Genomic DNA, 15174 nt, shown 5'->3' with positions numbered 1-15174 from the left:
TTGTTTTTTTTATAGAAGCCTGTACCTGTTTTTTTTATAGAAGCGTACCTGTATTTTTTATAGAAGCGTACCTGTTTTTTATAGAAGCGTACCTGTATTTTTTATAGAAGCGTACCTGTTTTTTTTATAGAAGCGTACATGTTTTTTTATATAGAAGCGTACCTGTTTTTCGAAAATTAAACAAGTTAGGCGGTGGATTTCGTTTTTAAGAAAAAGTTTAGCAGAATTAGGTATGAGAAGGTTTCTGAGTTAGTACGATCACTTTGAAGTAGGCAACGCGCTTATAGCATTAACAGTTTTATTGCATTATTAACACATTGGCTGGTGGGAGGCTTCGGCCGTGGCTAGTTACCACCCTACCGGCAAAGATGTACCGCCAAGCGATTTAGCGTTCCGGTACGATGTCGTGTAGAAACCGAAAGAAGTGTGGATTTTCATCCTCTTCCTACAAAAGTTAGCCCGCTTCCATCTTAGACTGCATCATCACTTACCATCAGGTGAGACTGTAGTCAAGGGCTAACTTGTCAAGAATAAAAAAAAAACAGATCAACTGATGTTGAGTAACAAACGCTTAAACAAAAGTTGGCATAGAATGGCCAATGCAATATGATTTTTTACAGAAGAAATCCAAAATTGGGCCCACTCTTCAGAACAATACAGAAATGAGATTTGTACTAAAAAACTTGTATTTTTTACTAGATTACTACATTTGAATCTTAAATTTAGTAATATTGGGCAACAGGGACAACAAGCTGATTTCATTATTAACTTTTCATTTGAATGTGAATGTTAGTCATCGCAGATATTTGAAAGCAAATTCATTTAATTGTCAAACTGATAGTTTTCCTAGAGATTTTGCCAATGTGTGTTAATGTCAAGTCCCTAGATAAACTGTCAGATTTGACACAGATAATGCAACAAATTTGACATCAAACAGATCGGATCAAATGCCTCAAATACACTTTTAACAAGTAATTTAGTTGATTTAGCCATTATAGATTTTTATAAAAATTGGCCCCATGAGATGTCCCTAGATGTCCTAAATTTATGGCCAATTTTTAGCTTTGTATCGTTTGTATTTTTTGGACCTGTGTTTGTATAGACTGGGTTTCTCCTCTGTCTGCAAATCGATAACTAATGTCAAATCCTTAGAGAAACTGTCAATTAGACATAAATAATACAATGAATTTGATGTCAAACGGATAACTTTAACAAGTAATTTATCTGATTTAGCCAATGTAGATTTTTCTAAAAATTGAACTCATGAGATCTCCCTAGATGTTCTAATTTATGGAAATTTTTCAGTTTTGTATCGTTTAAATTTCTTCGACCCGAGTTTGTATGGAGACTGGGATTCTCCTTTGTCTGCAAATCGTTCTATCTACCATCTCAACGCATCGAAAGAGATTTTCGATTTCGCCACTTGGTCGACAATATGTCTCTAATCACGATATATATCATTGTCAGCATGCCAGGCGAGCAGAGCTTTCATGGCAGAGACGGCTACTAGTTACCTAATAACAGTACAGCCGAGGAATATGTCACTAATTACCTAATGGAGGGCAGTACAGCCGAGAGATCATCACTAGTTACCCAATCATAGACCAATATAGACGCCAAGAGGAAAACGCCAATAGTTACCTTATCATAGATCATTAACCACTGTTGACGATCCACAGGTAACAAGAACAGGTCCAATAAAGTTAAAAAAACGAGTTTTTCCCTTATTCCTATTATATCTGGTACAGTATGTACGCAGCATTACAACGAGTCAGTTCATTTACCTTCACTTTATACCTAGTTTCACTTTAGACCACAAGAGATATGGTCATAATCATAGGTCAATATAGCCGAGGAGATAGTCACAGTTACCTAATCATAGGTCAAAACAGCCGAGATAGTCACTAGTTACCTAATCATAGGTCAAAACAACCGAGACAGTCACTAGTTACCTAATCATAGGTCAATACAGCCGAGCTGGTGATGGTGGTGATGGTGGGGCCGGTGGGGCGCGCGTCAGTTGAACAGGTCCGGCGGGAAGTTGTTGACCTCCGCCTGCTCGAGGATCGGGTTGCCGTCGATGCTGTATGACACTCTTATCCGAAGTCGGAGAGGCGTCTGAAAGTGGTGAATTTTTTTTTCTTTAAAAAGAAAAAAATTGCCATATATTTTTTCTCAATATGACTAATATTCCTGTAAGGAAAGACTGTATTAGGAGTGGGTACGACAATAGACCAGCGACGGGGCGAGGTACGAACCACCACCCCTCGTGGTGATGAGTCCGAACGCTTTACCGTTAAGCTATTGAGGCTTTGAATTCTGATGATTTGATTACTTGATAGCTATTTGTATTTCAAAGGAAAAACGATCCAGTTCAAAATAAGAATATTAAATATGCAAACTTTAAAATTTAAAATTTAAAGCTGCAGAAAACAAGAGAGCAAATCGAGCTTTTTTTCTTTAAAAAGAATGTTTTCGGTTTCTTTTGTTTTCACCATTGTTGAGTAAATTAAACGGCTTCGTTCTCCAACAATTAAATTTCTTTAAAAATCGATATCTGAGCATTGCCTAAATCATAATTTAAAAATATGTAGTAAAAATTAAACATATAGTGGGCGTTATTTTGAAATTTAAAATTATTTGGGCGATTTCGTTCAAAATCGATAAACAGGAGCATAAAATAATGCTCCACATTGTTCCGCAACGTACCAGATTACCTTTGGTCTAGAAATAGATTGACTTAAATAGAACATCCTCAACATCCTTGAGCAATGGGCAGTCAGGATGGTCAATCTCGAGCCTACCAAAACAATTACTCACAAAACAAACTAATTTGTTTTGTGACTAATGTCCATCAGAGTTTGGATTATACAGAAGCAAAAACCAAATTTTATGTAAACATGTGACTACAGTACACACCTTGGATGGATTGTTGATTTTCAGAACTTGCGTTATTTCACCTTGCGGTGTCAGCACAGTTCCTGAGGGCGACATCATGTCCAGTCGGAAAGTCTGAAACAAAAATATAAAAAATTAATAATTCTTTACTATAAAACGGACTCAAGTACACCACCGTACCCCCAATTTTATATTCATTTGTATTGCTATAAGTTCGACAATGAGTTTTTTTTTAATTTGATACCTACATGACTTACTACTATGAAAATATAAAAATTTAAGTCAAAGTAGATAATACATAAGCACTGATGAAAGAAACCTCAGTTACTCAAATTTGTGCGCATATACTCGCACACGTGTAGACGTTTGCGTATGTGATGCGCACATACTAGTGTAGGCGTTTGCGTATGTGGTGAGCATATACCACTGTAGGTGATTGCGTATGTGGTGCATATATACAGGTGTAGGCGTTTGCGTATGTGGTGCGCATATACTAGTGTAGGCGTTTGCGTTTGTGATGTGCATCCACGCGTGTAGGTGTTTGCGCATGTGTTGCGCATATACTAGTGTAGGTGTTTGCGTATGTGGTGCGCATATACGCGTGTAATCGTTTGCATATGTGGCGCGCAAACGGTTCGTGTACGCGTGTCTGTACACTCACCCTGGGCACGGCGGCCTGGAACAGGAAGTCGGTGACGGTGCTGGCGGCGGAGGAGCGCGCGCGCATGGTGAGCGTGGCCGTGTCGCCGCCGCGCACCGCGCTCAGCTCCACCAGCACGCCGTTACGCTCCAGCGCGCGGACTACGCACTCCGCTGAGATCACATACAATAAAATTGTTAAGTCGCGGAATTTATACTTATAACTAGCGGACGCTCGCGACTTCGTCCGCGTGAAACTCGATGTAAACTTTCAACTACCCCTACCCAACTCTACCCCTACCTTTTCCTGAATTTTCTTTGCTATAAACCTCACGGAGCTCGAGACCTTTCCAACGAAAGCAAAACCGTGGAAATCAGTTCGTGCGTTCTGGAGTTATAGCGTCAGAAAGGAAAACCTGACTTATTTTTATATAGTAGAAATAAAACTGTAACAGGTCCAATTCAGTACATTGAAGATATTTTGAAAATTTTAGTTGGAGAGCTTTAAATAATAGATACCAACTTTTTTTTTAATTTTTTAAGTGTCTATCTGTCAGTGTTTCTGTTGACCGGGCATCACGCTGTAACTATTCAACCCAACCTTGGCACTATTTGAAATAACAATACGAAGAAGGTTATCACATACTTTTTGTCACAAAAATAAATTCAGAAGGGAGTGAAATAGAAGTTGAATGTTTGTAAGGAATGGTCTTTCTAATTTGTTTGTTGGCAGATAAGTACATCGAATATCGCTTTAGTATAGGAGCTACGGGCTCTGTGAAGAGTAGTAGTATAAAGACTGACCTTGTGATTGCAAAAATAAAATCATAAGGGAGTACAACAGGGGTTGAAAGTTTGTATGGAATGGTCTCTTTAATTTGTTTGTTGGCAAAGAAGTGCATCGAGTATGGCTATAGGGCTCCGCGAAGAGGTTAGTTATAAAGACTGACCTTGTGGTTGCGCTATAGGAGGCTCAGAGGCGAACAGGCCGTCGAGCAGCAGCGAAGGCGCCGCGAGGTTGTTGTTGGCTGCGCTGACGGCGGCGGGCGCGGGCATGCTCGGCGCGCTCAGGTCCAGCCCACTCAGCAAGTCCAGAATATCCTGAGTAACCAGACAACTATTCATGAAGGAAGTCATCAGTATTGCTGTAATTCTGAATGTTTGAAGTTTTACCAGGATAGATGACTGAGATAAAATGTTGTTGCACTATAATATAATATAAATTAAGGATTTACTCGGTATTTTTAAAACTGTATATACCATTCCATAATAAGTTTTGGTAAGAACGCCAAGTCGCTATCTCATCTTAAATTATTATGTGTATAAAAGCTTCAAGTGAACATATTAGTATACCGAGGAAGCGAAAAATTATAGGGTCGAATTACTTACATTAGTGCTAGAGTTGTTGTTGGTGGTCGCGACGGGCGTGTGCTCTACGTCGCCGTTGGACAGCAGCTCCGAGCCGTTGATCAGATCCAGCAACGGATTCTACAAACAAAGTATAAAAGATAACTTTTAGGTTTTTCGAACTCCATACATAATACACGTACAGTTCGAACTCACGGGGTGGACTGGAGTGTAACCCGCGAACGGAATTGGTTTGGACCGCTGCTCAAACGTCATGTTTTGAATTTTTGGTTTGGAGTTCGGGTCAGACTGGAGCTCGGAATGTTATAATTTTTTGTGATCAAGTCGCGATTAGTATTAAGAAAACCTATTTTCTTGCATGCGCTCCAGCAGCGCCGGCTGCAGGTGCGCGTATTGTCTGTCACACTGTACCTGCTCGTTCTGTACGTTGGTCTGCGGCCGCTCGCCCTCCGTGTCGCTGTCGTCGCGCTCGCGCTCGGCGGCGGCGGCCTCCATGGGCGGCATGCGCTCCAGCAGCGCCGGCCGCAGGTGCGCGTATTGTCTGACACACTGTACCTGCTCGTTCTGTACGTTGGTCTGCGGCCGCTCGCCCTCCGTGTCGCTGTCGTCGCGCTCGCGCTCGGCGGCGGCGGCCTCCATGGGCGGCATGCGCTCCAGCAGCGCCGGCCGCAGGTGCGCGTATTGTCTGACACACTGTACCTGCTCGTTCTGTACGTTGGTCTGCGGCCGCTCGCCCTCCGTGTCGCTGTCGTCGCGCTCGCGCTCGGCGGCGGCGGCCTCCATGGGCGGCATGCGCTCCAGCAGCGCCGGCCGCAGGTGCGCGTATTGTCTGACACACTGTACCTGCTCGTTCTGTACGTTGGTCTGCGGCCGCTCGCCCTCCGTGTCGCTGTCGTCGCGCTCGCGCTCGGCGGCGGCGGCCTCCATGGGCGGCATGCGCTCCAGCAGCGCCGGCCGCAGGTGCGCGTATTGTCTGTCACACTGTACCTGCTCGTTCTGTACGTTGGTCTGCGGCCGCTCGCCCTCCGTGTCGCTGTCGTCGCGCTCGCGCTCGGCGGCGGCGGCCTCCATGGGCGGCATGCGCTCCAGCAGCGCCGGCCGCAGGTGCGCGTATTGTCTGACACACTGTACCTGCTCGTTCTGTACGTTGGTCTGCGGCCGCCCGCCCTCCGTGTCGCTGTCGTCGCGCTCGCGCTCGGCGGCGGCGGCCTCCATGGGCGGCATGCGCTCCAGCAGCGCCGGCCGCAGGTGCGCGTATTGTCTGACACACTGTACCTGCTCGTTCTGTACGTTGGTCTGCGGCCGCTCGCCCTCCGTGTCGCTGTCGTCGCGCTCGCGCTCGGCGGCGGCGGCCTCCATGGGCGGCATGCGCTCCAGCAGCGCCGGCCGCAGGTGCGCGTATTGTCTGACACACTGTACCTGCTCGTTCTGTACGTTGGTCTGCGGCCGCTCGCCCTCCGTGTCGCTGTCGTCGCGCTCGCGCTCGGCGGCGGCGGCCTCCATGGGCGGCATGCGCTCCAGCAGCGCCGGCCGCAGGTGCGCGTATTGTCTGATAACAAGCAGATCATTTTACTTAAAAATTATCTAGACAAATTATCTCATTATCTTTTGACGCGAATCTTAGATCTGCTGATGTTAAATGACGATACACTCTGCACAAATCTTGAATCGAACTGGCCAGACAAATCCACAAACCCATTGATGGATACGCTTCCTGGCACACTCATATACATAATATTATTGAAAAATCATTTACCAAGTTTCCAATTATGATCGAGTGATGTGAAACAATCAGTATCTAAATCTAAACTTACTTGTAAAGCTGCGACAACTCGACCCCTCTCTGCTGCAGCTCAATGTGGATATGTGAACCGAACGTGTCAATTATGACGCGGATTTTGCTGAAACAGAAAAAAAAACATTTTAAAACAATAAACGAGAAAAATCTTTTTGCTATTTTCGGTAAAATCAGATAGAATTATTTAGAAACATTTGTGCTTTTTACTTTGAAAATGAAGTGTTGCCTGATTGCCAGGAAACTATCCCGATCCCCCAAAAGGGAAGTTTGACTGACTTGGTTATCACCATATTCTTCCTCACAATACTCAAATCCGATGTGTTTCACAACTTACTCTTGACTGGGCCGAGTGGTGAACCTCGTGGACAGCTTGGCCAGCGACAGCAGCAGATACTCCTTGGTGCTGATGGACAGCTGCGTGGACCAGAGCAGCTTCTGGTATATGTCTATCACATACTCCTCTGTGGGTCGGGTGAAGTCATCTGAAATACCCATCATCAATTTTCAAAGACACCTGTCAATCGCATGATACGACCACAAGAAACCATACATCAAATCTTGTTAAACAAACCCTTTAAAAAATAATAATAATAATATTTTCTATCCTATCCATAATGAACTCAGACCAATTTTTGTATAGGACCTGCCTCGCTAGATGTTACTTTTCTGTCAAAGTATATGATCAACAATCTATTAGCGTTTATAAAAACTGTCTCTAAATAATCGATGTTAAATAGTTGTAATCGTGTTCATCGGTTATAGAGCTCCGTAAAATACCTTTTTGTGTAACTGAATGGTGTAAAAATTGGACAAAACCTTCTAGTTTAGTACATAACATAACAGACAATTTTGTTCGTGACTATAAGTGCGATACAGGTCCTTCTATAATTGGTCTGAGATAATGAATGAAGTTCCCATACACTTTGAGTTTGAGAAGTGTTTGCAGAAAGGCAATTGATAATGTGTAATTTGACTACAGGCCTTGAGCAACTTAGTCTGAGTCATCACAAGAAAGGGTGATTACTAATTAGTTGGTTTTAAAAGTCTCACCGACGCCATCGTCGTCAACCATCGATATAGCATTGCTCGCCTCCGACACCAGCATGTCCCCATACTCGCCGATGGTCCATGCTGCAACCTGAAAATATTGATCAAATCAGTCAAAGAAGACCTCTTTTGACAAAAAACCTTCTGTATAGACTTACAAATACCAATGTACTACTGAATCCAGAGTATTTCACTGTTGACCAAGACGCTTTTCGCAGTCTTGGTCATGGATAAGACAGTGGAGTGTTGCTATTCGATAACATTGGGCCCCATCGGTTTTTCGGGTTATGTATTCCATTCACTGTTATTTATATCCTATCCTCATTCTTCATTTTGATCACGAAAATCAAAAATTGAAAGATCAAAAATATTAAATTAATATTTTTTTTTTATTCATAATAGACTTGCGCTTGACTACAATCATACCTGGTGGAAAGCAATGATGAGGTCTAGGTTGGAGCGCGCTTGCCTAGAAAATGCCTATTCACTCTTGTCTTGAAGGTGCACAAATCATAAGTGTTAGGAAACACAGAAGCCGGAAGGGCATTCCACATTTTCGCTGTTGTTATTGGAAACGTCGATGCGAAACGTTTTGTGCGAGTCGACTGGACATCGACAACAAAAGGATGCCAATTTGCAAATTTGATATATCATGATATCAAACGATTTTCGGCAACTGCACGTCTAAAGCGCAACACATATTTTCAAACGCTCCAAAGTTTAACAACGGTACCACAAAAATGGTGGCACGATTTGTATGGTATTAACAGGTAATTACCTGCCTGCGACGTGTCGTAGACAAACAAACTGTACCTGTATGAGTGGCTGCTTCTCGGTGGCGTCAGCGGACACGGCGGAGCGCTCGAGCGACGTCCACAGGCGCATGGACGCGTACGCCTGGCGCTCGCCCGGCGCCGCCGACACGATCTGTATGGTGTTGGACACGGTGTCGTCGCGCAGATAGTTGCCTGCCTGCAATGAGATACAAATATATTTTAAATTTTAGCAGACTCAGAAGTGAGTCTGCTAAATACAAAAATAAGAAAACTAATGTCGAACAAAGGTCGACAACATTTGTCAGGACAACTTAATTAACAAATCAAATTGTAACCAAAATAAGACCCTACAATGGCAGAGAATGACCTTGAGTGAAGTCACGCACTTGTGAACGATGTGTGTAGGGTTGAAGGCGCCTTTGACAGATATCTAACACTACCCTCAAGTCACTCTCCCCGCCTATCCCAAGTAACCCATAAAGAATTCTTCGGCTTCGACTCGAACGCCACGAGCATGCTGAAGCTGTCCGTACCGCAAGTCGTTGTAACGCGGCGATAACAAAAATTAACGTAAAATTGACTCAATTGATAAGATGGCTTTCGACATTAACGGAACTTGTTATAGGCAGAGGCTATAGACTGATAGAGAGTAATATTATTCATAATCCGAGCCCTCCAGGAACGAGAGCAGCTCCTTCATCATGACTTACCTTCAGCAAGACCTGGAACAGAGTGTCGAGGTGCCACTTGCTGGACGGCGCGTATCTCTCCGCCGCCAGCACCATGGCGCTGGAGCAGTGCGCCTTGAACTCCGCGTCCGAGCGCTCCAGGAACGAGAGCAGCTCCTTCATCATGACTTACCTTCAGCAAGACCTGGAACAGAGTGTCGAGGTGCCACTTGCTGGACGGCGCGTATCTCTCCGCCGCCAGCACCATGGCGCTAGAGCAGTGCGCCTTGAACTCCGCGTCCGAGCGCTCCAGGAACGAGAGCAGCTCCTTCATCATGACTTACCTTCAGCAAGACCTGGAACAGAGTGTCGAGGTGCCACTTGCTGGACGGCGCGTATCTCTCCGCCGCCAGCACCATGGCGCTGGAGCAGTGCGCCTTGAACTCCGCGTCCGAGCGCTCCAGGAACGAGAGCAGCTCCTTCATCATGGCGCGGATGTTCTGTCCGTTTATGAGAGCGAAGGAGAGCTCCATGGCGCGGCGACGTATTGACACGTCGGGGTCCTGGGAAAGGTATTTTTTAATAGTAAACGATAGCCATAGGGTACACGCCGCGAGATATCCGTAAGTAGTACATAAATAATGCGTACCAATAGCGGGTAAATCGGAAAGATCGCCCTCAATTTCGTTAATGTGACGGCCCCAGTGAAAACACTATTATTTTGTGATAGAGGAAACGCCTCGAGCCGGTCCCAAGTCTTGTGACCTTGGATGTAGGTTTAATGGATCCCTTTAGTATGCCTCAACACTAATACTAAAACGATACTTGTACAAGTTTTTCGGAAAACCACGGGTATTCATAATATGGAAACTCCTTTTTATAGATAAATAAACATTCTTACCTTCAAACACTCCAATATGGTCGTCCTATGTCTCTGCACAGCCGATGTATCAACGTGAACAGTCCTCAACAACGTATTCAAGGCCACATATCGTATATTCTTATCGTTATTGAGCAAGAATCGTCCGAGGATGTTGATGGCCAGCACTCGGAGACTACTCTCCGACTTGATGTCCATTATGGAGAGGACCGTCTCATAGAGGATGGTGTTGCCAACGTTCTTGCTCGTCTCAGTGTTGGTGGCCACTTGGGCCAGAATGTCGTTCATCGCTTCGGACGCCTCTGCGTCATTCTTGCCCAGTATTCGAAGGAGGCGGAGGATTTTAACCTGAAATTATACATCTATAGCCTATATAATAATAAAAAAACCCGTCTTTAAAGAGACGAATATCTTAGCAATTTATAGATTCACCGTGCGATTGCCGGGTCTATCGCGTGGTAGAGAAAAACTCCGAGCTGAGTCCAGGACTTGTGACCACTGGGGTTAAGGAATTCCTTGACAATCGATTAACACTCCCCTCCTCCGCTCGTGTTGTTCTCCCTGCCTAGCTAAATTTGGTTAGATCCTATTAGATCAGCTTTGGATACCCGTTGCAGTTCTAGAGAGAGAGGCCAAGGTCTTTAAGCAAGTTAAAGATTTTCCTGGCAATCCTCTCACACCTACTTCTACGGCATACAGACTAACGACATAGCCATTTTTATTTAGTTCATATAACATTAACATTAATATACGACTTTAAACTACTTGTAAACTACCTAAAACCTTTGCACGGCATTTGCATGGCAACAAAAAATCCATTGAAATTGGATCATGAGATTTTTATAAAGTCTCGGGAATCTACGGGTTTTGAAACATACTGAAAAATCAAATAGAGAACTTTCTTTTTCAAATAAGTACAGATAAAAGATATTCTAACAATAGTATTCTGGTATGCTCTTGATTGCCGAAAAATCTAACATCTAAAAATAAGTAAGTCTTTTATAAAAAAATACTTTGGAATTAATGAGATAGTCTCCATTTTAAGTCTCCCTAAGAATAGTAAACATACTTACATCTAGTCAGGTCAACTCAATGTTACAAAATATATTCATACATAGCAGAGAAAAAGTAGGTCAGATTCGCTATCTGATATTTTCCCCTGAGGTACATATTGTAATCCTATTGTTTCCTGTGATATTGTTCTAAATCCGTGAGCTGAATATCCTTATACACATACCTAAGAGATTTCTGCTTGGTACTGTATTTGTGATGTATACAGGGTGTCCCGTAAATATTACGACATACTTACATATAATAGCTGACATCATACATAATCAACCCCTTTCGAAACTAAAATAGCAATTTTGACGAAGTGTTTAAAACGAATGTACTAATGTGTTACATTTTTATAATCCTTATTAATTGAGCATGTTTTTAAGCTAAATGTACAACTTTGCCTAGTACATTTTTTTTTCAACGTTGACGTTACGTAACGTTAACGTACATGCAATAAAAATCGTTAAACATAAAATAATTAGGCCCGTTTTTTGGAAAAAAACTCTTTTTGCAGAAGAACAAAATAAAGTTTAAATGGCTGAAACAACTATTTTAAAATAATAACCAAGCATTAAATCAGCGCTTGAATAATTTTTAGCACATGGTACGACTAAACTGTACTGAAGGTAGGGTTTTTTGTATTTCGTACAAAAATCAATATAACTTAAAAACCGTAAAGTTTCGGCTAACATATATTGCGTTATTTTAGTAGGTCTTGATGTCAGCTATTACTCTGCAGAGTATGTCGTACTATTTACGAGACACCCTGTATATTGTATGTATGAATTATTTTCATACATATCGTGAGGTTCGGGGTTTAATAATGATAAAAATATACAATATAATATAAAACAATTCCCGTACCCGTTGGAATACGGGCATAAAATATAGCCTAGGTACATCAGGGATAATGTAACATTCTAATGGAGAGTAGAATAGTACATTATCCCTAGAATTTTTGGAATTGCTTCTGTAGTTTCAGAGCCTATTCAATGCAAACAATCAATCAAATCTTTCATCTCTGTAATATTATTATAGATATCAATATTACCTGTAGGAATGGATCCGAAACGCCGCTGACGTCATGCTCCGGTGAGTAACCCGCCAAAATTAAGTTCTTCAATATTCTCACCAGGTTCGGCACAATCTAGAATTACATTACAATTTAGTCGTCTTACACATCTAAGTAAGGTGTCATCCCGAATGCACACAAGACATGAAAAGCTTAATGATATTGAATATGTACACAGGACCAATACTTCAGGCAAATACGTTTAAACTAAATACGAAAGAATTAAAAAAAAATTATGACCATCCATTAACCACTTTTGTCTTTTTCTCCTCACCTTCAGTGACGTCACGAATTTGTAATAATTCTTATATAATTATATGTATAATTAAAACTGATATTCCTTCGTTTTTTTCCTCAATATTTCTTTAGCACTAGATAATCTTTTTATATGATTCAAGAAATTCCCTTCTATTCGATTCTTTCGATACTTCTTTATTTGTGTGTGTATTTTAGGTATTAAATGCCATGAAACTTAAAAGGTGTTTTTATTTCAAAATAGGTTGACCCGTTTCTTAGTGATCATTAGCAAAAAGACCTGTCGGAATAAATAGTTTTTTCTACTCCCATTTTATTAATCCCTTTTAATTTAAAGCCTTAAGGTTTTAAATTGAGTAGATTATAGGTCGTTTGATAATGTTCATTAGTTACCACGCGAATTAACGGTGCTACAATAATTTTATTTTAATTTTTAAATTGTTCCATTGCATTGACAAAAAAAGAGACAAAATCTAGGAGGCCACGCCAATACAAAATCGAGAAAAAGTATTGTATGCCACTGCACGTTATTATCCATTGCAGCACTCGTGCTGTCTATTGTGCTTATTTAAATATCTACATAATTATAAAATCCGTGGCATAAATAACTATTGTGTTATGATTTGAAGTTTTTGAATTTACGAAACTGGAGTAGAATAAAAAATTACGTGCCGTTACTTAGATTAGGTTAGATTTTGTAACAACCCGCTTAGTCCCTTGATTATCAAAAAATCGTACTGTAATTAATGGATGATCATATAAACAAAGACCATACCTACCAACGTCCATAAAATAAAATCTGAATGAAAAAAAAGAAAACTAAATTACATTAATGTTTCTATATACCCTCATATCTTTTATGCATATTAGTCACATGGTTTGGTGCATATTCAAACTTGTGATTTGGGATTCTACTTAGTACAAGAATCAACCAAGGAATCTGTGACGTTAGTATGATGAGTAAACTATTATTATAATAGTATTAATTTATATCATTATATTATACTAAATTAGGGTTGCCAACTTTTTTCAAACTAATAATTTTTATCTTAAATTTAAAATTATATTATTCAATATATATTTTGTTTTTTTTCCAACTGGTAAAATAAATAAATTAATTTAAATAGTAATTTTAGTAATAATAGAACCATGCGTAAAATTTAAACGCAAGTAACTTGAAATGTATACTGATAGATTAAATTGACTTTTCGTGGTGCATTTGTTATTGATGTCAATAAAAATAAAAATTATTTTTTAATTGAATAAATCATATCACTTGTTTTTATTAAAGTAAAGAAATATGAGGTTGAGTTTATTACTTGAAAAATGTAGGTATGTGTTCCCTGTTTATTGCAATAAAATAATTGCAAATTATTTATAATATTTTGTTTTTTAAAAAAATAAAGTAATAATTGTTATTTAACAATATGTATATGATTGGCAACCCTATGCTACATTACATAATTTAGATTGAGATAAATAAAAAGTTTTTAAATAACTATAATACGACTTATTAGTGTAGTTCATAAGAATTATTTTGTAAAATATCCTTGAATCCTAAAGAAAATCCATGAAGCCTTCACCCGAGTTACAGAAAGTATTTCAGTCCATTGCTATTTAACAAATAAATTCAAGCTATCTTCAAAACGGCGGCAAAAATGACCTCTGCCTGCCTGAATATTTAATTTCTTAAAATGCACACAACTGAAAAGTTGAAGAAATAAATATCACGTATCTCAAACGATGAAAGAAAAACACCGTGAGGAAACCTGCATACCAGAGAATTTTCTTAATTCTCCGCGTGTGTGAAGTCTGCCAATCCGCATTGGGCCAGCGTGGTGGACTATTAGCCTTACCCCTTTCATTCTGAGAGAAGAGAATGATGATGGTGATTTATTCTTATATTAATTATGATTTTAGCCATTTCGCACATAAGAGGTTTAAATCAGGGAAAGTTGTTTTTGCAAGAAAAACTTTAGGTACTTTATGAAACTATTTAAAGTATATTTCTGTATGAAGTAAATAGATCACTATAAACTGAGTGACGGGTCATGATTTTAGAAAATATACCAATGCGTATTCAATAAAGCGATGAAAGTTTTCATATTAACTTTCAAGATATTAATTTTTTCAGGTTTTATTCAAGTTTTACGGCACGTGAAACGGCCTTAGAAAATGTCCGCATTATGCTAGCCATTTGATTACCTAAGGTCACGTAGTATCAAGACATTATTACGCAGCAAAAGGTCACGTCTGCAAAGTTCCCAATGGACTGAAAGACTTCCGTTCAGCCTACCGTACAAAATATACCGTACATAGTACATACATACAACATAGTACAGTACATATAATATATCCAACATAACAGTACATGCGAATACCTAATTCAGCCTGTTGACCGTCTACGTGGCGTCGACATAAAGATATTCGCTCACTACACAGGCCTAACTAACGAACACTAAAGGGAGTAATTGTGTTTTTGCTTGTAGGGTCCTTATAAAAAGATTCTTATCATGAAGAAGTTCTGCCAGATTGGAGATGAAGCAGAAGAATGTGATGGGGATGCAACTCTCTCTCTTTGCATCTAACACTCGGATCTCAGCCCAAAATATATTGAGTTATTAAGTCAGCATGTTATGTTCTTGTTCACTTCTTTTTTTTATTTTTCACTCTCATTTATATACCACACTATAAAAAATTATAAAAAATAAACTGAG

General features: G+C 40.5%; 1 protein-coding gene across 1 annotated transcript in view; it reads right to left on the bottom strand.

Moving 5' to 3' along the window:
* Nucleotides 1-15174, bottom strand: part of LOC112053898 (AP-1 complex subunit gamma-1) — a 41960-nt gene that overhangs the window by 6044 nt on the left and 20742 nt on the right. Inside the window, exons 8-20 of the mRNA XM_052881624.1 lie at nt 12182-12277; nt 10096-10422; nt 9539-9757; nt 8564-8722; nt 7754-7841; nt 7038-7185; nt 6720-6806; nt 6325-6454; nt 4927-5025; nt 4488-4638; nt 3560-3711; nt 2920-3012; nt 1-2118 (exon numbers count right to left, since the gene is read on the bottom strand). Of these exons, the coding sequence (XP_052737584.1) occupies nt 2017-2118; nt 2920-3012; nt 3560-3711; nt 4488-4638; nt 4927-5025; nt 6325-6454; nt 6720-6806; nt 7038-7185; nt 7754-7841; nt 8564-8722; nt 9539-9757; nt 10096-10422; nt 12182-12277 (1851 nt within the window). The 3' untranslated portion in view covers nt 1-2016. The remainder of the gene's footprint in view (nt 2119-2919; nt 3013-3559; nt 3712-4487; nt 4639-4926; nt 5026-6324; nt 6455-6719; nt 6807-7037; nt 7186-7753; nt 7842-8563; nt 8723-9538; nt 9758-10095; nt 10423-12181; nt 12278-15174) is intronic.

The sequence above is a fragment of the Bicyclus anynana genome, chromosome 5 (genome assembly GCF_947172395.1).
Source record: "Bicyclus anynana chromosome 5, ilBicAnyn1.1, whole genome shotgun sequence".
Classification (NCBI taxonomy): Eukaryota; Metazoa; Arthropoda; class Insecta; order Lepidoptera; family Nymphalidae; genus Bicyclus; species Bicyclus anynana.
The sequence above is the reverse complement of the archived record's forward strand: the minus strand, read 5'-3'. Positions and strand labels throughout refer to the sequence as shown.